Source organism: Prionailurus bengalensis, chromosome D2 (assembly GCF_016509475.1).
Source record: "Prionailurus bengalensis isolate Pbe53 chromosome D2, Fcat_Pben_1.1_paternal_pri, whole genome shotgun sequence".
Lineage (NCBI taxonomy): Eukaryota > Metazoa > Chordata > Mammalia > Carnivora > Felidae > Prionailurus > Prionailurus bengalensis.
This window is the reverse complement of record NC_057351.1, coordinates 72634717-72657356: the sequence shown is the minus strand read 5'-3', so window position 1 is coordinate 72657356 and position 22640 is coordinate 72634717. Positions and strand designations below refer to the sequence as shown.

The following is a 22640-nucleotide window of genomic DNA, read 5'->3' as shown; positions in this document are numbered from 1 at the left end:
AAAAGAGTAGCAAGGCATAGTGATCATGATCGTATCATCATCACAACAATAACTACTACTACTGTTTCTTATGCAGCAGTCATTTCGCGTGTGCATCATTCTATTATTGTAAGAACTTTACGTATACATCACATTAACTAATTTCACACCAACTGCCCGACAGAACTTTCTGTGATGATGATGTTCCATATCTGGGCTGTCCAATACGGTAGCCACTAGCCACATGCAGTCACTGAGCACTTGAAATGTAGCTAGTGCTACCAAGAAACCCCATTTTTCTTTCATTTAATTTGAATTATCTTTTCTTGAAATAGTCATATGGCTAGTAACTATTGTCTTGGACAACAGACTTCTAGTGGCTGGCGGTTTATTTTTTAAAGAAAATAAAGCTCTGTTTTCATCATTGGTAAGAACTTAATGAGGACTAGTTTGACTGAATGGTTCCAATACATTCTTGAAGCTATAAATATTTTTGAAGAAGTCCCATGTTTTACATTTGGAGAATTTTTTTTTTTCCATCCTTACCCCACCCTGTTAAAATTTTATTTAAAACATATCTGTGGAACATTAGGGCAACATAGAATCATCTCTAAACAAAGAACACTCACAAAAGACGCGGGGGGTGGGGGGGCTGTCCTCAAATGAAACCTCATTGTCATCCAATCATCCCATGTGGTCAGCAATGATGGACACTAGTCTATCCATTGAGAATTGGAATTCTAATTACTGACTTCCCAAAGGGAAATATTCACCTCCACTTATAAAGTGGAATGACGAAAGGGGGTTTTATGTTTTGGGTGTCCATGAAGAAACACAGTTTTGATTAATTTTGGGCCCTCCTCTTACTAAAACCACCTCCGTGGGATTTCTCTGGTTTGTGTGTGAAAATATGAGAATAAACTTAACGTGAAGAAATTGATTAGAAGACTTAATTACATTTCCGCGTAGTGGGCCCAGTAACTTGGACTGTTACCACTGTTAGAGAAAGAGAACTAAGTAGCCCTTGGTTTGAACCATCTGTCGCGAAAATGTGACATATGTTTGCTTTGTTTACTCAACAACCAAGTGTAAGCTGATACACTGAACAAGAAATCCGTGTATGGTATGACCGTGTGTGTGTGTGTGTGTGTGTGTGTGTGTGTGAAAGAGAGAGACAGAGAGAGACAGAGAGAGCTCATGTGTTGAGCGTCAGTCCTCTCCTACTGTTCCTGAGGAACACGTGCACAGACGTGCAGATCGGTGGAGTGTCCCCTGGGTTTGGGGCGCGCACGGAGGCGCAGACACACCAAACAATACACAGCACGCACTGGAGCCACCACAGCCGAGGGGCGCGCCTGGCTGTTGTGGAACTGAATGGAGAGCTACCCTCCTCTTTCCTTCTTATCTCCCCGCCCTTAACACCCCAGCCTCAAACTTCACCCAAAGCCCGCGCCCTTTTCAATTAACCTCTCTTGATGAAGATCAGCGTTTCTTTTCTCTGCTCCCAGGCCCATTGTCTGGTGCGATGGGTTTGCAGATTTGACAGCTGAGCTCACCCAGACTCGATTCAAACTCGGTTTCCGTGAATGATGAACTTGGATATCAGCAACGATCCCGAACACAAGCCCTGAGCAGCGGGACTGCCATCCGCCAAGGAGGGCTGTTCCCCAGACCCTTCTCTCCACCCAGTGTAGACTTCAGTGCTCCGGGCGCCCCCCGGTGCACTGGGAGAGGAATGTGTGTTAGGGTAGGGTGGGGGGGGGGTGGTGGTGGTCAGCAGTATAGCAGAGATTGAGTGCTCGCAGAAATTGGGGTGGGAGGCTGTGTATGTGCTGGGGTTTTAATTTATGATTTAAAAATTTACTCTTGAAACAGCCAAGATGGAGGTCAGCTTATAAATTTCCCCAAGCCAGATCTGACGCGGTTTAAATGCAGTGGCCGGGGGGGGTTCCGCTTTTGTCTCCTTGCCCAAGCTCCCGGAGAGCGATCGAGACTGCGTGTGCATGTGTGAGTGCGTGCGCGCTGGCGTGCATCGGTGCGTGGGCATATCCTGCGATCTCGGCTCCGAGGGTCTGGGTCTGAGTGTGTCTTTAACGCTCCAAGTCTTGAGTCATAGCCACGAGTGACGTGGGGAAAAACTTTGTGTTCGGAAGAAGGGTCTGGTTCGATTGCACTAGGACGGAAGAAAGAGCCCTTGTGCTTTGTGCCCCTTTTTTTTTTTTTTTTTTTTTTTTTTTTTTTTGTCTCTGAGTGAGAGAGAGAGAGAGAGAGAGAGAGTCTGGCAGCACTCGCGGCCCGCTGCATAGCGCTGTGTGTCCTGTGCGCGCGTGCTGGGTCTGGCGCCGGATCCCACCGCGGACCAGCGTGTTCATCTGAGGCGTCCCGGCGGGCGAGCCTCAGAGGGGCTTGGCGGGTGTGCTACGGAGCGGCGGGAGCAGGAGCAGGCCGAGGGTCCTCAGGCAAAGAAATCTGGCCTCGGAACCCGCTAGCCTCCGCACAGCTTCCCATATCCCTCACCGGCACCCGAGAGCCGAGGCTCTGCTCGGAAATCTTCCTGGCCCCACTCAGTCCTTTGAGCTCTCGGAGATTACCGCATCTTCTTCCTAGCGCAGAGAAGTGAGTCCGGAAAGGGAAGGAAGGGGCGGGGACACTCCCCCCCCCCCAATAAATAAATAAATAAACAAACTGTCTCCTCGACACAGCTGGACACGGTCGGTTGAGTCCAGGTTGGTGGCATTTGGAGAGAGTTTTCTCGTTCTGTGGGTTTGGGAACCCATCGCCGCTCCCCCACCCCCTTTTCCCCTTTTGCAGGCGCCCCTCAACTTTGGGGTCCGGGGGCGCGCGCGACTCCGGGCTGCACCTGCCCTAGCGCTCCGGGGCTGCCGGCCGTTGCGCTCGCCCCGGGCGGTGGCGTTGATGAGCCCGAGTCCAGGGCTCTGGGCGAGTGTGTGCACGGCGCGGACACCCGGGAGGCAGCGGTCGCACGGCGGGTAGGGGCGCGCGAACCGGGTTTCGGCCCCAGCCGGGACGTCGGTTCCCTATGGCCCCGCTGCCTCCGAAAGGAGGCGAGCCCAGGGAGGGGAGGGGGGACGGCGACCGGGGACGGCGATTGGTGGTTTGGGTGAAGAGGGCCGGCAGCGGAGCCAGCGAGCTGGCTGGAGGAGGGGGCGGCGAACTTCCAGGGAGAAGGGGCTCTTTCTGCGCCAGGGCTGGAGGAAGAGCTGCTGCCGCCGTGTGCTTCGACTCCCGGCAGCTGCTGGCTCCGCTCGCAGCGCTCGGAAAGTAACGTTATTTATTTATTTGCTTGCGTTCAGCCTCTTGGGTTGGACCCGATAGACGCCCCTTGGACTTTGGGAGCCCGCGTCCGACCTCTCCAGCCCCCGCCCTGCCCTTGCGGGCGGCTCCCCGGAATACACGTACATGCCCTCCCCCCCGCGCCCCCTTCCTGCGCCCCGACCGGGTTAGGGGTGGGCCCTCACCCGGGCGCTAGAAAGTCCCCCAAGGCGGGAGCAGGGGAGGGCAGAGGGGCGGGGGAGGCTCTAGCGCTCTCGGCTCTCATTTCAAAGCGCGCTCTCCCTTCCAGGTTGGGTCAGACCTGAACCCCTAAAAGCGGAACCGCCTCCCACCTTCGCGCCAGCCGCCCGCCGGGAGCTGAGTCGCCGGCGGCGGCGGCGGCGGCGGCGGCGGCGGCGGACGGACCCGGGAGTTTCGTCTCGCACTGGATGGAGCTGAACTTTGGGCGGCCAGAGCAGCGCGGCCGTCCGGGGAACGCTGTATGCTGAGCTCCCCCGGAGAGACCCAGAGGCGGCTCGGGATTTTTTGGGGGGCGGGGACCAGCTGCGCGCCGGCACCATGTTCCTGGCGACCTTGTACTTCGCGCTGCCGCTCCTGGGTAAGTCGAGGCCGCCGCTAGCTTTCCTACCCGCTGAGTCCGAGGGGTCCTCGCGGCAGCCCCTTCGAATTGCAGTGCGGTGGCGCTGGGTGTGGGCGGGCGAAGTTTCATTTGGGGGAAGGGGATCGTGAATCCTCAGCACGCTGGGCTTCGGAGGCGGGGATGGCGCGGCACTTGCCCGCAGCTTTTTGTGCTTGGTTTTTAATTTCTGTGCCTTTTCATGCCCTATCCTGGCGGAGAGCGAAGGGGTCCGAGCCCTCCAGCCCCGGGACCCGCGCCTCCAGCGAGTCCCGGGAGCATGCGGAGGCGCAGCGGGCAGGTGGGGTGTGAGCCAGCATTGGACTGGGAGAGCAAACTTGGAAGGGAAAACTTTTTCCACCGAATAGCGTCTGAGCGCTCCCCGCTCGGCCGGCCGCGGACCGGGGCTCGTCCGCCCCGCGCCCGGCCCGCAGCCGCCCTCCTGTTCGGAAAGCCCCGGGTTGCAGTCGGGTGGGGCCGAGCAGCTGCTCCCGCCGGGCTCTGCCCCGGAGCGGCGGGGCGGGCACGCGCGTTGGGCGGCGCGCGCTGCGGGGCAACCCGCGAAAAGCCCGCAAAGCCTGGCTGGCTGGGGATCGGCGTGGGGGGGTGGGGAGACCAAGGAGGCAGGAGGTCCCGGGGCGGGAAAAGGACTCCCCGGCGTAGAGGGGCGGGCCCGTTGGCTGCGCTGGGCACCCCAGAAGCCCGCTCTAGCGCGCGCCCTCCCCGGAGCCTGGGGCTTCGGGCCCCTGCCCAGCTGCCCTCACGCTCCCTCCCCCTCCGCCCGTAGACCTGCTCCTGTCGGCGGAGGTGAGCGGCGGGGACCGCCTGGACTGTGTGAAAGCCAGCGATCAGTGCCTGAAAGAGCAGAGCTGCAGCACCAAGTACCGCACGCTGAGGCAGTGCGTGGCGGGCAAGGAGACCAACTTCAGCCTGACATCGGGCCTGGAGGCCAAGGACGAGTGCCGCAGTGCCATGGAGGCCCTCAAGCAGAAGTCTCTCTACAACTGCCGCTGCAAGCGGGGTATGAAGAAGGAGAAGAACTGCCTGCGCATCTACTGGAGCATGTACCAGAGCCTGCAGGGTACGCGCCCGCCGTCCTCGCCCCCCACCCCTCCCCCTCCCCCTCCCCACCCTCCCCCTCCCCCCTCAAAGGCAGGCGGGCCCCTCGGCCGGGTCCCGCTGACCTCATCCGCGACTCGCTTCTCCCCAGCTGCAGAATGAGGACCTTTCATTGGCCCCCAGGGACAGCCGCAGCTGGTGTTTGCTGCCTCCCGAGCAGCATTGTTGGGGCCTGGTTGTTGGAAAACCCATGAGGGGGTGGGGGACACCCCCGGGCCCCCGCTGACCTCTCTGAAACCTGGTCAGAGCATCCGAGCAGGAGCCCGTTAAAAGACTTGGCAGGAACTCACAACTTTTCTCCAAGGAGAGCTGGCTTCAGAGAATAATAATACAAAGACTTGCCCTGAATCGTGTCCGGACTCTCTCCCCTTTCTTCCTTTCTATCTATTCTGACATCAGATAAAGAATTAAGAATAAAAGGTCCAGTAGAATCTATCCTGTCTTAACCCCCCACAAACCTGATCAAAGGCAGATGTGTGAGAAAGCATTTGTCATCTTAGATTCCCTGAGTCTTGAACCAGCTGGTGTGGTTCAAACCTCGGTTAACACAGAAGTGGCTTTGAGAGAAAAAGGACCACTTGTCACAACCATCCATTCCAAGGGGAATTTGGGGGTCCTTGTGTGCCAGAGGTGTCTGAGGTTTGTAAATCTAACACAAACGTTCGGTGCATTCATTCTCCACGGAGACTCACACCAAGAATTTGTAACCTACAGACTTGACCTCTCAGCTGCCACTTCCTCCAGAACCTATGCCTGTTGAATAGCCAGCATACCCGCTTTCTGACCACATGCCATGTTTAAGAGCAAAGACACGGGGGGGCCTCTTTTGGGTCACCTTTCTTCCATTGGCTCCTGGAGGCAAGCTGGGCTGGTGACATCACTGGTTTCTTCCTCTCGTATTTCGTTCCTTTGCAAAGAGTGGGAGAGTTTTCTGGCAAGATCAGGCTGGGTTGCTCTCCAGTGTTTTCATGGCACTCTGGGGAGAGCAAGGACAACAAAGACGGAGGGAGGGAAAAATACCCATGGCCGAATAGATGCCTTTGAGATCTTTGAAAGTTTCAGCATCTTTTTGTTACACAATCATAGCATAATTAGAATTTAGATTCAATAACAACAACTCTCTGAAATAGGCCTGTTTTCCAGATCTAAGCCCAGTCATTCTGTTGTTTTTAGGAAATGATCTGCTCGAAGATTCCCCTTATGAACCAGTTAACAGCAGATTGTCTGATATATTCCGGGTGGTCCCATTCATACCAGGTAAGCAGATTCGTGCTTCCACTCTGATGCCTCTGCCTGCTTGAAATCCATTGGCTTGCATTCGCTTTGGCTCTCAGAGAGTGTATAAGTAGATATTGGAATGGCACAGTGTTTCTGGGAAATTAGAGATAGGATGATGATAATGAAGAGGCAGAATGCCTAGAGATGATTGTATGACTTGAAAGTAATTCTAAATGAAGTAATGTGGTGTGGTGATTTGAAAGGTTGGAGGGAGGTGATTTGGTTGCATTTTTTTTTTCCACATTGAAATATGATTGGCTGGCTCTTGCATAGGGAGTGCTACTTCTGTCTGTAGGTGGCAATCATATTCCCTTCTTGCTACACACCGTTCACTGTGCCTCCCTGCAAAGGGATCAGTTTAAATGATGCCACTTACTTTCCGAGACTTCTGAAGATAATCTTAGATTGTTGAAGAATCTCGGACGGACCCACGGGTCTGCCTTTGATTTGGAAGATTAAACTCTACCATTTGTTAACAATTCTATTTTTAATTTTTCCTGAGCAAGTGTGGGCACGTATAAAAGAATGTATTACTGCTCCAATGGCCCTTTAAAAAGTGGTCTCGCTTCCCGGGATTTGTTCGGTCTCCTTTTGCAGTTGTACGTTTGTTTTGGAAGTACACTGCGTTTTAGAATTACGTTTTTCGTAACACTGGCGTTCAGGCAGCTCCATAAATAATGAGCAAGGTAGTAGTTTCTCTTAATGACATACAGATTCCAGACTGATGTTGCCTTTCTTTGTTTACAGTTAAGACATTTTTCTCAAGTGTATACAGCCGTCACAGATTATGTGTTTTCTTGGTGGTTCTACATGGTGGTTCATGTTGAATTCTATGAGATGATGGTTTGTGACTGGTGAGGGTGTCCTGGTTTCTAACGTTTCTAAACGTTTTCTGTTTTCCTGCAGAAAGCCATAGACAGCCAAGGGAGTATGTAAATAGTGATATTATGTGTGGGTGTATTATACATACATTCATTCATTCACAGACATCCTTTGAGTACCTACTACGTTCTAGCCATCGGGATTTTGGCAGTGAGCCAGACAGATGTCACCCCTGCCCTCGTGAATCTTAGAGACAGCCAGCAACTGGCGTTTATTAAGCCCCTCTTATATTCCAGGCATGATGTTAAGAGCTTTTCATCATGAACTTAGGTAACAATCTTCACGTGTATCTTAGATATTATTATTTCCACTTTAGGAATGAAGCAGTTGAAGCAGTGTGAAGTCAGGAAACCAACCCAAGACCACAAAGCTCATGATCAGTGACACCAGAATTTAAACCTAGATTTGTCTGATTCTAGGCTTTTGTAATATCTGCCCCTAGCTGTTCAGGGCACCGTCTTCTGACCAGTGGCGTGGACATCGCCTGGGAATTGGTTAGAAGCGTGGGGTCTCAAGCTCCATCCCAGACCTACTGAATTAGAATTTGCACTTTAAGAAAATCCCTGGACTGGGTGCTTCATATACACATACAGCTTGAGAAGCATTCTTCTACATTATTCTGTTTTTTTGATTCAGAGGGAAAAAAGCGTGTGTGTGTTTGTGTGTGTGTGGGGGGGGGGGGCGCGCGCACGTCTACGCGTTTTTTGGGATAAGATACAAGGGTATAAGTTTAGCACCAGAGGCATTCGTGTATTATCTAAACAATACTGATAATTTCCACTCCAAATCCCTACTAATGCTCCCTGTCCCCTTGGCCCCTCTAAGGCAGTGTCTCAAGCCCTGGAAGAAAGACCCACAGACACATCTGGGCTCTGATGGGAGCAAGTCTGTAGGAGTTGGGGTGGGATATGGCACACGGCATACTGGAGGCGAACCTGGCCTTCCTGGTCCTTTGAGGAGCAGTGCCTCTTGCCTGAACCTGCCCTGGGGAAGACTTACTCCTTAGTCTTTGTACTAAGATGCTTGGAGGGATTGAACCCCACCCCGGGTACAGTAGGAGTGAGGAGGTGGGCAAGGAAGAAGGTTCATTCGGGTTTTAATTTCAGAACTGCTATGGACTATAGGACTTCAGCAAACTCATTTTCCCTCTCGGGGTCTCTCTTTGCTTGGTATAATGAGACCACTGAAGTAAATAATCTCTAGTCCTGACAGCTCATGATTCTGATGGAAGATTGAAGTCACTTCTAGAACCCGTTCACTGTGGTCTTCAATGGTGTTTTCAATCCTTGCATTCATTCTACACTTAAAAGGGCTTGGCCATTCTCAGATACCACTGGTTTGTCTGAATTTCTTTTGTGAATTTTGGAAGTTCTTCTGCATGGACCAGGTTTCACTCATTCATTTTCTTGGATCCCTTCCTCAGCCAGGTTTCTTTTCATAGCAGATAGGAGCCTGAGGTTGTGAGACCTGTCCTGCTGAGAACCCAGAAGTCGTAATGAATTAATCAGAGCCAGGAAGGCCTTGTCAGGAGCTAGGTTTTATATCTCAAGGGCATTGAATTTAGGTTCCAGTGCTAATGAGCTTTGACCTCTGACAGTGACCGTGTCCCCTGAGCGGGCCTAGGGAAGCCAAATGGAACCTTGAGAGGCTTTAAGTCATTGAATAATGCATCTTATCCAGTTTGGCATTTGTAGGATAGAGAAAGACAGAAGAGCAGGATGACGAATGTTGCTTTCGGGGTTTGAATCCGAGTTTCTAGAACATCTCTTCTGTCTTGAAAACCTCTCTGACGAAACCAGGACAACAGGGCCTCTGCCTTGTACAGATATGGTAGCAACCACAGTTTCCATATTTGGGTTTCTTTGCCTAATGTGAAGGGAATGTTTATCCACGTACATTAAACGTGAACTGAATTGTCTCACCGAACAAGACATGTTTGATGTTCTCCTGTTTCCATTTTCTTTGGACTCCTCACACCCACAGCCATCTTTGCCATTGTTTACTTGATCACCAAAGGCTGTGTGGACGTGCGATCAGTGGCCGGGCAGGAACAAGGAAGGGAGGAAAAGAAGATGGAGTCTAAAACCTGTCCTCTCTGGTCTGAAGCCTGCGCTGCAGGAGGGAAATCAGACAGCCTAGTCAGGCGAGAACTGGGGAGCTGCAGTGGGGAGTTGGAGGGACAGCCCTTGTGGAAACGTGTTGGTGGAAGCATTTGACCTTAAAAACACTTTTAAGGGCTCAAGGAGGTGCCTTTGTTGTGGGTTGATGCCAGAGTGGTTCTTAGAGGTCTCAAATGGGAAGAACCAGACCGTGAGGGGGAGTGCACAAAGGAAGGAGGGGGCCAGTGCCAAAGGAGGTTGGAGGAGAGGAGAGAACACGGAAAAGTGTCTTGGGAGCCAAGAGAGCAGAGCCACGTGGGCATACGGAGCCCCAGAGGACAGACCTACCACGTCTGTTTCACCTCTACCGTAACTTTCTGCTCTTTTCACCTCGCCTTTTCTTCTTCGTGAAAGTCCTAGAAGCAGCAAAAAGTACATAGTGATTCGAAAGGGACATGAACGTGTTGGCCGTGCTTTTGGACTCTCTCGGGGGAGAGCAGAGTAACAAGAAATTTGGAAGGCACAGTGGGTGCCAAGAAAAGCCTGAGGATGGACAATCAGAGGGGATTATAAGCACCTCTATGGCAGCAAGGGAAAAAGAGGGCTTCAGGGTCTGAAAGTATTGACTGGGAGGTTGGGTTTTGTAGAGAAGAGTCAAGAGACGCCAGACTCTCTCAGACATAACCAAAGCCGATGGTACTGCAAACAAGAGACAAGATAGAGGTGGGGAAAGGGCGCTATTAGGATTTGAACATGCTGACTCTGGTTTGGGGAAAGGCAAAGGTCTAGCTCTCTAGCTCTGTCATCATTTCCTGCCAAGTCCCAGGAGTGGCTTAGACCTTCCCAGGAAGCCTTAGGATCTTGACATTGGTTCCCACATACTTGGAAATCTATTGCTTCAGGAGAAGATGGCCCTAAACACTCTTTTGAGTATGGCTTCTCTTTTTCTGAATGATGTTATGAATAGTTAGCCGTGTGGAGCATTTCTGTTTTAATGTGCCATCGTGTTTATGTCCGTATGAAAACAAAAAGCTTTCTTAAAACTTGTGTATATCGAAGATGGGTCTTATAAGGTCCTGCGCTATCTTGTGAAATCAGGACAAGAGAGAGGTGTCTGTAAATACCAAGTCCTGGGGTGTCTGGTGGCCCTTGGCTTTGCACTCGGCTCTCCAAAACAACTCTAATCACGTTTTGCCAATAGTTTAGGACCCCCGCTGTTCCTTGTCTGGCAAACTCCTCAGCAGGCTGGCTGGCGCCCGCCCGCCTACGGACCCCGTCACCTCCTCTGCACTCAAGCGCACCGAGCAGTCCATTCCCCAGGTATTCCATGTGCATTCGCTGTTTTGTGCCTTTGCACATGCTCTTGCCTCTGTTAGCGCCTCGACACGTAGATCCAACTTCATCTCTGAGGGCCGTGCTGGATTCCCCCAGACAGGCACCCTCTACTCGGGACTCTTTTATGCTGCATTTTGCTCTTGCCTTTATGATGGCAGTTTATCACAGTGTATCGAGCGGCCTTATGTATGTGTCTGTCTTTCCCGCTGGAAAGTTAGGGACCTGCTTGTTATGCCGAGTTTCCTGTCAGCATGGAGCATTCTTCCTGGCTCTGAGTAGCCATCTTGTTAACCATGGGTGCTTGGATATCAGGGAAGGGCCTTAGAGGTCTAGTCTGACCTTCTGTTTTCACAGAATTGAAGCCCAGAGAGGGGAAGTGATTTGGCCAGGGCCACACTGCCTGAGGGTGGCCTCTAAGACCTTTGCCAGGACATGGCAACGCCATAGGGGAGGCCAATGTTGGCCTCTTTCTGTGCTGCATGCTTTCTGGACAAACTTCATCCGTTCCTGGGATGGAAGCTACCGCTTAGACTGACCACTCAGTGCCTTCCCTCTAACTCCAGCCTCTCCAGAGCTCTCAACCAACATTTCCAGCTGTGTCCTGCACAACTCCGTCCGGATGTATCTCAGTTACTTCACACCCAACGCATCCAAGACGGATCTCACCATCTCTCCCCTTTTCTCCTTACACCCTTCTCTTTCCGCCTCTCCTGTCTTACATGTGACATTGTCTGCCTAAGTCGTAAGCTTTGGGGTTCCTTCCACCCTGTCTGCCATTCTCATTCCTCAGCCAGACCCATCACCAAGTCTTTTGCAGTCCACCGGCTGTCTTTTGAATTGCTCTCCTCTCTCCATTCCCTAAATATACTCAACTTGCACTTGAATGTTACATTGACCTTCTTATTGCCATCACTGTGTCAGGTTCCTCTCAATCCAACCTGGCCTTCTCATTGGCAGGGCTTATCTTAGCACCCTGGTGACTGGTAGGAACAATCTGGCTTCAGTTTTCCTCCATAGATCCTTCCACTAACGGACTTTCCATCTCACCGCAACTGCCCTGCGTCCAAACAAGCCAGGCCACGGTCTGCTGTCCCACCAGTGCCCTGGGCAGCTTCGTGCGTCCACACCTTTGTGGGTACCAGTGCTGGAGAATGAACTTATGCACTGAGGCCTACCGGCCTGGGTGCCTCCTAGCCCTGCCACTCACTTCGTTTTGGACACATCACTTGAGCTCACTCTACCTCAGGTTCCTCGGCTATAAAAGGAGATGAAGGTTATTACCTTATAGGTTCTTGTGGACTTGAAGACACTGTATGTAAAATACTGGACAGAAGCATCGTTGATCCCCAGGAAGTCTCAGCCACTTTTCGTGGCGGTGCCAAGGTCACGTTAGCTGTTGGCTCGCTCCTGACTCCAAGACCGGGACTCTTTTCAGCAGACCTTGTTCCCTGGTCATGGAACAACGATTCTATATCTTGAAAAGGATGGCCATCCCAAGGCTTCAGGAAGGCTGCTCATAAACTACCTGGGACAAAAATGAAAAATCTATCCTTTATCTAAAGGGCCCTGGAGGAAAGGCCTGTCTCTTAATAACCCTGTTTGAGTCTTAACTTCCCTTTGGGGAAGATCTTCCTTATTCCTGCTCTGAATCCCCCTGTTCCTCTGGGGCCCTGTTTTTATGTTCTTTGGTCAGAGGTGCCTGTGCTGCAGGTGGTGATAACCCGGGGCGGGGGCTCTTCCTGTGTTTAAGGATTCTTGTGATCAGCTTTCCCTTCTCAGCTTGACTGATTCCCATTCTTCTAACCTCTGCTCATAAATCTGCTCTCCAACGCCCCTCATAGCAGGAAGAATTACTGCTCCCTGAGAAGGGCATGTCTTAAACCTGGGAGATGCGTCCGTCTCCACAGGCCGTGCTGAGTACACTTACATTTCACTTTCGCAGCCCATGACTTTCGGTTTTTATTTTCTCCCTCTCTTAGTCCCTCAGCAACTCTTTTTTTTTTTTTTGTAGAATAATAAGAAATTACAAACAAGTAAAAAAGGAAAAGGAATTTAAATCAGGCTTAGTCACAGCTCCCAAAGATAGCCACTGTAAACATGTTGATATGAGACTTTCCAGAATGTTTTTTCCTTTAAATGTGAATGTGTATGTACGTAGGTGTGCATACACACATATACACACATGTCTTTTTTTTTCTTTTTCTAGAAATAAGGTAGTCATAGGCTACACGTACTTTCTTACTACCTGCATGTTGACCCGAGGAATGTATGTCTTCTTGTATCACTGACCACTTCCCGAAGGCAAACTTTATTAGATTAACTGTCAACCTCGAGAAGTTTCATGGAGAAAACAGCAGGCCACTCCAGTGTCTAGATACTTATGGCCAAGGCCTGAATGTTCCAGTGAGGGATGTGAAGCTAGAGAGAGCCAAATATTTTTGCATCGCAGGACCATAGGTCCTGTTACCGGAAGAGGGGAGATAAAACATCAGTACGTGACAGGTAACGGCATGAACTGAAGATTGTGACAAGGTGCAGAATTATTTATGGCCAATAGGTCTGTCCTCATTCCTTCTCCTCAGTCCTTGGAAGTGTTTCTTTCTGCCATCTCTTAATTTTTCTGCTGCCCAAGCTTATTCTTTCCACAAGATGCTCTTTCTTGGGTCTCTGGGATATAGTACTGAATTTGCAAAAGAAGGTGTCAAGTCAGGATTGTTTGGTCCGTGGGGTACTGTTCAGGAGTCAGGAGACTGGTGTTCTGTCTCCAGCTTTATCCCTCACCAGCCAGGTGACCTTGGGCAAGTGTCTGCCCTTTCTGAGAGGTAGCCACTCCTTTGATAAAATGAAGGCAGTGGACTAGAATGGTCTTTAACGTATTTTCCTTCCTTTTCTAAAGGGCCTGCGTATTGAATCTTGAATTATTCTGGGACAGACTGCTTTTCTTTGCAGCAATTCCTTCATACCAAAGAAACCTGTGATCTTGGTATATATATTTTTCATATTACTAACACTTATAAAGCGTGATTTATGCAATATATACCTTACTTGAACCAGAATGTGTCTAAAGCATCTCATTTGAATACATGGAAGAAAAGGAAACAAAATAAGAAGCGAGTGGGAAAAGAGGGACAAGGGGAAAATGAGATAGGAAAGAGAAAAATGAAGCCAGGAGTGAGTTCAGTAGACACAATGCACGTCATAAGATTATATTTAAACAAATTAAATCATCAGAAGCGCCGTATTTGTTTTACAGAGGGATAAATAAAATCCCTGGATTGTAGATGGAGTAGGACTTTTGGAGGTCATTCTCGTCCAATCCCTTTATTTCACTGATAAGAAATCTGAGAGTTCCATAAATTTCTAGGGCAGTAGAACATAAATTGTGCAGGACAGTGATGACAAGTAAAATTAGGTGTGTGTTTGTTTTTAAATTGATACTCGAAACTCTCCACATCCTGGCATTTCCCCACCTCCTTTATATTGTCCTTCCCCTGCTCAGGTCTGTGCACCTGTTCTGAAGCCATACTTGGTTTCTCCACAGTTGGGGTGAGACCCACAGCCATTGGCTTTCGTTCAGGAGGGTCGTTGTCTGTTGTTTTGGAATTGTTTCAGAATAAGGGTTAATTACTAAGTCTCTGTTTGGCAACAGGAGCCGATAGCCGGAAGGTTAATTTTCATATTTTTTCGGCCCCCCTTCAGAGTTGTCTGCAGGGGAAAGTGAGAAATTATTTTTTGCTGTAAGCTCTCCCAGCCTTCAGATTAAAAAAAAAAATTAATCTTTCATCTGGAATTTTTTGTTAAAGAAGCTAACCGCTTCCCGTAATTTAGAGACTCAGCTAGCTGGGTCAGTGATGAAAACGAATGGGTGATTTGCATAAGGGGCTAATTTATTATGTCCCCTGGGCATTTCTTTCATCTCTTTCCATTCTAATTAATGTTCTAAGAGGGTCTATCACCATATCAGAAATTAGGGGTGAAAGCAGCCATTGTTAACCTTTATTCTTATGATTTTTTATCTTCTGTGATCTTTTAACCATTTTCTTTTCATATCCAAGAATTTACATAGATAGGGCTGGGGAGTGTGTGGAGAGGAGGTTTGGGGGCTGTGCTCATTCACGAGCTTTATTCAAACAGTAGGTTGTTGTAAAAAAAATAAAAATGACTCCGGATAGCTCTCCAACCACAGAGGGATTTGCAAAACATACAGAAGGGCACAACCATGGTGCAGAATTGTTTCTAAATTCGAGGTCTCTAAAACACATACAAACATGTATATGCACACAGAGGGAGATATATTTGTACGTCTGCCTGTATTTATAGCGTATGCGTGAATGTGGCTATCCATATTATTAAGCAGTTCGCCTCCAAAAGATCTTCCTTGACATGTGTTGCAGTCGGTTCTGGCTGTGACAAAGGCAGCTGTGTGTGAGAGAGTGTGACACAGCTGAGGAAAGGCAAGAGAACAAGCAATTTCTTCGAAAATCAATTGCAATTTACTCCTACTAAATTGGCCCAGGGTCCGCCCCATCCAAGCATTAGCATATGACAGACTTTTAATCATTTGGTCAAATGGCCTATTTTTGGTCAAACCACAGTTCCCTCCGGGATGCTGCCCATCGGTACTAGAGCTCTGTAATCTCCAGACCTGCACTTTTTTTTTGTTGTTTTTTTTAAGTGGAGGTGAGTGTGGGGAGAGAGTCCCCCGGGGTGTCCGGCTGATCGTCCTGCACTGCCCGGCCTGTTCACGGGCATTAGTTCCTTTCGGTCCCCCATGCCACTTAGCAGCAGGTATTCTCTCTGATTTCCAAGACAGAGACCTGAGTCCAGAGAGGTTGAGTAGCTTTCCCAGGGCCACACTGCCCATGAGCGGAAGAGTGCAGATTTGTATCTTGTTCCTGTCTCCTTCTGCTGTTAAGTGATGAACTTTTCAACACAGGCCTGGACCCTTTATTAAGGATATGCTGAAGGGAAGACCTGCTTCTCTCCCTCCTTAATTCCCCGTCTTGCCTGCCCTGCCTTCCACCTTCAAACACTGTTCGACAAAGGGCCTCTAAAGTTGAAATACGAGCCAGTCTCTATTATTTTAATATTTATCCCTGCATTCGGTGGGGTTCTTAATTGACAACCGAAATCCAGAACACGCACGCTATTAAAACCATTCCTGCGGAACCGCAGAAATATTAACCAAAGAAGCAATTTCTGGATTGTATCTTTTTTTCATTTCAGTGTGAGATGGAAGGCTTCTAAACTAGAGCAGAATGCCTAGGGCCATTTTTTGTCATGTTGTCATATAAATAGCATTACACAGTGGTAAAGAAAGGAATATGTAGTTTAGTCCCACTTTAAGGTGACCTAATATGCTATTCATTTGTCTTTCACCATGCTGGTACCACTTTCCTTTCCGTCCCTCTGAATGGTCTAAGAAGCACCATGCCGGCTGTTATTTCTATTACCCTTTGCACATTATCGTTTGGTATACAGTTAATAATGTATGAAAATAAGTATTGATTGCATTCTTTGTAGGAACAGGCCAGCAGGTTTCTTAAAGCCCATGTTTATGAAATGTTTCATTGATCCCTGTTACTATGAGTTTCAAATGCGGAAGATACCAGGAAATCCATGAATTCTGGGGAGCCCTCGTTGGAACCACCGTTGTCTTGTGCCCTTGGAGGTAGTAAGTGGCGTTCGAATGGGAAAAGGAGTGACCACACTGAAACTCGAACCATATTCCCCATGAGACGTCAAGAAGAATAAAAATAATAATAATTGCCACAGCTGAGAGAGGCCATTAACTGAGCGTTTCGCGTGGAATAATTTGTGTCAACCTTATTAAGTGGTAGGTACGCTTAGCCCCACTTGGTGGATAAGGAAACTGAGGTCCAAATGAGAAACTTGTGTAGGGGTACACGCCTAGGAATTGGTTGAGCCACATTCTCATCCAGGAAGTCTGGTTCCAGAACCCAGGCTGTAGCCCCCATTTGCGAATATGTAAGAGGAGAGATAGTCTGGGAAAGTTAGGTGCACAGACTGCATGAAGGATTATTAGGCACTTTGTACTGACTGACAGACAGAGACAGTAGAGGCAGAGATAAAACATAATGCGTATATTTATTTTAGGGTAAAGAGAAGAGTTGGTCAGTTTCTGCGATCTCTATCAATTTTCAGTACTTCAGCGTGATGGAGTGACATTTCTGCCAAATTCCCTCATTGCGTCTTTATTTATTGAGAACTTACCAAGAGCCTAGTATGAAGCCTGGGTGATTCAGGAGTAGATAGGACCCAGCCATTGCCTTCTAAAACTTTTCTTTTTGGTTTGGGAATAGGTATAAACAGAAGAAATCACGATGCAAAATGGTGAGTGATTGAGAAGAACTTCACCAGGCTCGCAAGTAGCCCCAGGGAGGGCTATTCACCTGACTTGATGGGAGTTGTGGGTCAGAGAAGGCTTGCTGAAGGTGACTTGGGGCCGGGTTTTGAGGAACGGTTAGGAGTTTGGTAGGTAGAGATGGTTGGGGAGGGTATTCGAGGCAGGGGCAACGGCGTGGGCAAAGGCACAGAGTGTCCAGGGTGCTAGTGTTAAGTCGCTTGCTGTGGCCGGAGCGCAAGGTACAGACTGTGGTGAGAGAAGATCGGGACAGAGAGGCGGGTTTGCCACACTCGGGGGCTTGGCCTTTGTCTCAGCAGAACCGGAGGAAGAGAAACCGGACTCCTTTACCTCAGCAGTGCTGCAGTTTTAGGTTGAATCATATGAAATTGCCACTTTTGGTAGGTCAGCGTGGCACAGAAGCACAAGTCGCATCTGGTTCGGCTTAGACGTTCTGTGTCCTCAAAGCATACAAGGGCTCTGGATGCTCCTAGACTAGAGGATGACGTAGGCCTGTTAGCATGAGTAGTAACTTCTTACCACACAGGGTACCTTCTGGGGAAGGAAACAGTGAGGCCAGGAGCCCTGTGCTATTAGCCTCCGTTCCTGGTACCTTCTTCTTGCGGGGAGAGAAGGTGCACCAGGCCCCAGGATGAAAAGACCAAGCGCGCACAGCTTCCCGTTTAGATGCCAGCGGTGCGCAGAGGCGCGGGGGTCAGTGGGGCCGCCTGGTCCTCGCAGGGTGGCCCTGGGAAGGCGGCTGGAGGCACCCGTAGAACAGATGACAGCAGAGCAGACGGGTGCCCGGAGAATGAGTGCAGGAGGCAGAGCGGTCCGGAGCCAGGGCCTGGAGGGCCTTAATGATCGTGGTGGGAGAGAACGTCCCTGGAAATTATTCCTTATATGCTGGGTTGCCTGGCGGGTAAGAGGAGGCCTCCGCCGGTGGGCGGTGGGAATGTGGACAGTCTGGGCCCCCTGAGAGGAATGAGTCTCCGCCTCCCTTTCTGCGTCATCCCTGTCCCAACCCCAGTGCTGCCCTCTGTCCTGGGCTCAGGATGGGCTTCTGCCTTTTCCCTTCGAGACCAGCGGCTCAGGTTGTCTCCTTGGATGGGAGGCATGGCCCTCCCAGCTTCTCTGTGGACCTTTCAACCCCCGTTGGGTAGTACCTGTTTAGAGGACTCGACATAGGGGCTTGTGTTTCCTCTGTTTTCTCTATACTGTCTCATTCTTCTGGTGCCCTAATCCCGTGTCTCACTTGGCTGTTTCCTGCAGCAGTCTCTCAACTTGCTTCAGAACGTTTCGCAAGAGAGTGTCTGAATAAAAACTCAAAGATCCTAAATGCAAGGAGCTGTCTCAATTGAAAGAGATGCCCGCTCACCCCAGGGCACGCCTGGCGAGGGAAGGATTGAGGAGGGGCGGCCGCTGGAACTGGAGCCGGTAATTACGGCAGCTCACAGAGCTGGGTCTGAAGAAGTGACCGGACCCTCCCCTGTGTCCTTTCTGGAGCCCAGGGTGTGTTTATGACATTGTTTCCATGCTATTGTCGGAGGGGGAGCAGGGAGAGAGGGCGCTGCCCTTTTTGGCTGTAACTGATCTCTGGGTAGGAACGCACCCAGAGCTGGGCAGCACTTTCCCACATGAAGAATCAGCAGGCGGACCATCCGTATTCATTCCAGAGATTGGGGTGGGACTGGGGAGCGGCAGGAGATGAGGTCCCGATGATCCGGGGAAATTATGAAATGTCTAAGAGCAGAGGCACAGAGCAAAAGTCTGGGGGTTAAGCACGCCCAGATTTACATTCCACGTTCCAGCACTTACTAGCTGTGGGAGCACGGGTAAATAGTTACCCAGTTCTAGGTTCTGTATCTCAAAATGGGGATAATAATAGTATCTAATGCATAAGGTTATTGGAGGTAACACTTAGGAAGAGTGCTCAGAAGCGCCCAGTAAATGGTGGCTGAGTGACTGCCAGTCTCTACCTCCCTTCTTCCTCCTCTCCCAATTTATTAGCACGAAACAGGAATGGTAGATTATTTGAGTGGATGTAGATCTCTTCTGCTCTGAAAAAACAAAAAAACAAAATGACAAGGAGAAAAAAGAGAGGGAGACTTTAATAGCCGTACCTGAAGTGAAGATCACCAATTCAGTTCAGTCCAAAACATGGATTATCTACTCTAAAGTAACAGTAGTCACATTCTTGGAGAACTCTCTCTGTGCCTGGCACTGTGCTGGCTTCTAGGGACATGGTGGAGAACCAGAAAGAAAGCTCAGGGCAGAGTGAAGTGCCACGGAGGGAGAAGGGAGGAGGAGGAAAGACGAAAGGAACTCGATGGTAGAAAGAAAGTTCTAGAAGGAGGTGCCAGGGACTCCTGGGGTGCAGGGATCTGGGGAATGATTCCAGGGGAGCCAAGGCACACTGGTGGGAAAAGTAAAGGTGTTCACCCAGCACGGAGGTTTATATTGGATATGCTGATTCTGTGTTGAGTGGATGTGGGTGTGGTGAAAGCCTAGTGGGTTTTTATTCCTATTATTATTTTCAAGGCTGTTTAAAAAATGTAATGTTTGCAAAACAAAGTGGAAACAGTCGACGCATTGTTTTCTCTTAGTGGTATAGGGTTCACTGGCTGTGGGTACTTTTTCATCCTTGTCTTCCAAATTGTAATTTTCAAAGATGAGACGTTTCATATTCAAGAGTTTCCTTTGTCTGAAATAAATTATTCATTTCTACCCAGTTTCAGAAACAATGAACATAATACTTAATGCATCACAATTAAGCGGGTGTAGTTTCATATAAAATTATGTTCTATGCATTTTGGTGGCAAACAAAGCAACGTCTCCTGTATCTTGTCGACACTTGTTCCTCATAAGCAAAACATAAAGATTAGAGACTCAGAAATGTGTTTGCTTTCCTCTCCTGGTGGAGGAGGGATAAGTTTAGACCCGGGCAGCCTCATTTTGACATTTCCCAGCTGTTGGTGGCTACCTCGCTCTGCAGAGAAAGTGAAGTTACTGCTTCTATGTCGTGCATGGGGTCAGGTGAGGGTCAGAATTCTTGAACGCGACCCATTCATCCTAGTCCCCTTTGTCTGGATTTGAGGTCTCTCTGGAATCCTCTCACCGAAGGGCATTGGCTGGGAGTGACTTACTTTTGGGTTTGGTGGCCACTGCGGTTTGAATGCCGGCTGGTTTGTCACGTGTACCTTTACCAAGGGTCCGGCTCTTGGAGTACCCGTCTCGTGACAAGGACTCCTCGCGAGAGCAGGCATTGCCAGCTAGGGGTGAGCTCTCCAGAGTAATAAGCCTCTTCAGGCTTGAGGGTTTAGCTGTGATGGCCCCCAGGCATGTTTTTGAGATGCCTCCAACTCAAGTCCCAGCCCCGAGGTCAGAGTCAAAGCTGGCTGTGGTCGCCAGAGAGCAGTTGTGAAGACATTAATTGTGAAATGCCTGCTGTCTGCCCAGCAGGAGGGTTCGCGATGCCTTCATAGGTTATTTCGTCTGATGCTCGCAAAAGCCCTGACTGTTGGCCCGGAGTGGGGGAGTGGGAGTGGGGAGGATTATTCACGTTTTACGTGAGAGGAAACCAAGAACTCAGAGAAGTCAAATGGTGTGCCTTAGGCTGCACAGCTAGCTGGTGGAGGATCCGGAACATGAGCCAAGTGCATCCAGCTCCAAAGGCCTAGCTCCTTTCATGCTCTTCCGCTTGTCGCCTGTTTGATTGTGAGGTCAAAACCCAAAGCAACCAAAGCAAGATGGATTCTCAGCGACCTCTGGTCTAAGCACTGGTTTGTATTTGAACGGGGAAAATGACGTCTTTCTAATTTTAGGGAGACTTAGGCAGAAGTCTCTGCACTTGGCCAGAAGTTTTCCCAGATGCTTCCGTGTTCTTGACCCTAGTTTAGTTTGTTGAGCGCCTGCCATGACTGGCGGGACTGACCTTGGGCCCCCAAGGATATGGGCCCTCTCGCGGTCTTGGCTTCCTCTTGCGTGCTGGTGCCACACTGAGTCCCTTGCTCCCACCAATATTTCCTGCGTGGGGTTCAGAGGACCCTGGAGTCTGCACTCTCAATTTGAGGAGCTCCTTTTTAGAGTTTATCCATGTAACTGCCTGCTGGATGGTTCCGTGAAGACATTCTGGCCAGAAGTCTGGCAAGTTCCCTATTAAGCTTGCCTTCTCTCTTCAACCTGGGGGGGGGGGGGGGAGGGGAGGGGACGCAGAGGCATGTTAGCATCTTAGGGAGGTGTTTTTCTATTTGGGGGGGGAGCAGCGCCTGTGGTGGAAAGAATGTGGATTTGGAGTCGGGCCTGGGTTTGCATCCGGACTTCATCAGATCATGACTTAGGCATGTTATTTCTGTCTCAGTTTCTTGATTTGTCAGATGTAGATAATATCTGCTCTGCAGAGTCACTGTGAGGTTGGGATCTCAGTGGTGTGTATGTATAACAACGCACTGTGCGGGGGCCTCAAAATGACAGAAGTTCTTTTCTTTTAATGCTTATTTATTTTTGAGAGAGAGAGTAGGGGCAGGGCAGAGAGAGTGTTGGTCAGAGGATCCGAAGCAGGCTCTGCACTGTCGGCACAGAGCCCGACTCGGGGCTCGAACTCATGAACCGTGAGATCACGACCTGAGCCGAAGTCGGACGCTTAACCGACTGAGCCACCCAGGTGCCCCTCTTTTTTTTTTAAGTTTATTTATTTTTAGAGAGAGGGCGCCAGCGAGCGTGAGTAGGGCTGGGACAGAGAGAACGAGAGAGAGAATCCCAAGCAGGCTCCACACTGTCAGCACAGAGCCCGACGCGGGGCTCGAACTTGTGAACCGTGTGATCGTGACCTGAGCCGAAGTCGGACGCTTAACTGACTGAGCCACCCGGGCGCCCCTTGAGAAGTTCTCACTGAGAAAATGAGAATGCGCTCATTGGCCTTGAGACATCTCACTGCACCGAGGGAAGGTGTGTGTGAGGATGGCCCTTGTCCTGGCTTTCCAGTTTGCTTTCAGGTTCTGTGGCTGCTTCTGCAGACCCATTCGTGCGTTTGTAGTTGCAGTCTTGAGATGAACGATCGATGACCCACTGCCTGTTTCCTGTGTGATACAGGGTGGCCACACCCCGTCGTACGCACTGGCTGCCTGCCTCCCTTGTTATAATCTGCAGCCCTGCCTTTTGGGTGCTTAATTTTCCCCAACCTTCCCCGCAGCCTGGCACCTGAGCGGAGGGTCAGTCTTCGACTTGCTCCTCCACACACCCTCTCCCTTAGTTAAGAGAAAGTGCAGCACACACAGATGGACCTTCCAGAAAGGGCTCTTATGCAGATCCAGCCGGTGCTTGGCTCATGCTGTGGTGAACCCTGGAGACTGAGGGAAGGAGAGTTCTTGCGGGTTCACACGCAGGGTGAGTATCCTTACTCGAATGGGAATTTTCCTGATGTGGGCCAGAAATTCCGGGCAAATATTTACCCTTGATGTAAAACACCAAGTTAAATGTTGTTTAGAAAACCCTAAAATAGAAAAATTTATATCGGGGGTTTATATTTGGTCATTGTAAACACAAAACAAAACAAAAGGACTGTGTTGTTTTCTGTTTCTTCTGAGCGGCCTCTTAGAATACAGAATGATGACAACGCTGTGGCCTCCCTGGCCTGCCCGTTCGTGTACCTTCCCCTTGCTCGTTCAGCCTTCTT

At 49.8% G+C, this 22640-nt stretch overlaps 1 protein-coding gene across 2 annotated transcripts in view; it reads left to right on the top strand.

Annotated features, from left to right (window-relative positions):
• The first annotated feature begins 3133 nt into the window (after positions 1-3133).
• The window catches only part of GFRA1 (GDNF family receptor alpha 1), a 211623-nt gene continuing 192116 nt past the window's right edge, over positions 3134-22640 (top strand). For both annotated transcript variants that reach the window (XM_043597650.1, XM_043597649.1), the window contains exons 1-4: positions 3134-3261; positions 3563-3871; positions 4677-4970; positions 6182-6265. In XM_043597650.1, coding sequence (XP_043453585.1) covers positions 3832-3871; positions 4677-4970; positions 6182-6265 — 418 coding nt within the window. In that variant the 5' untranslated portion in view covers positions 3134-3261; positions 3563-3831. The remainder of the gene's footprint in view (positions 3262-3562; positions 3872-4676; positions 4971-6181; positions 6266-22640) is intronic.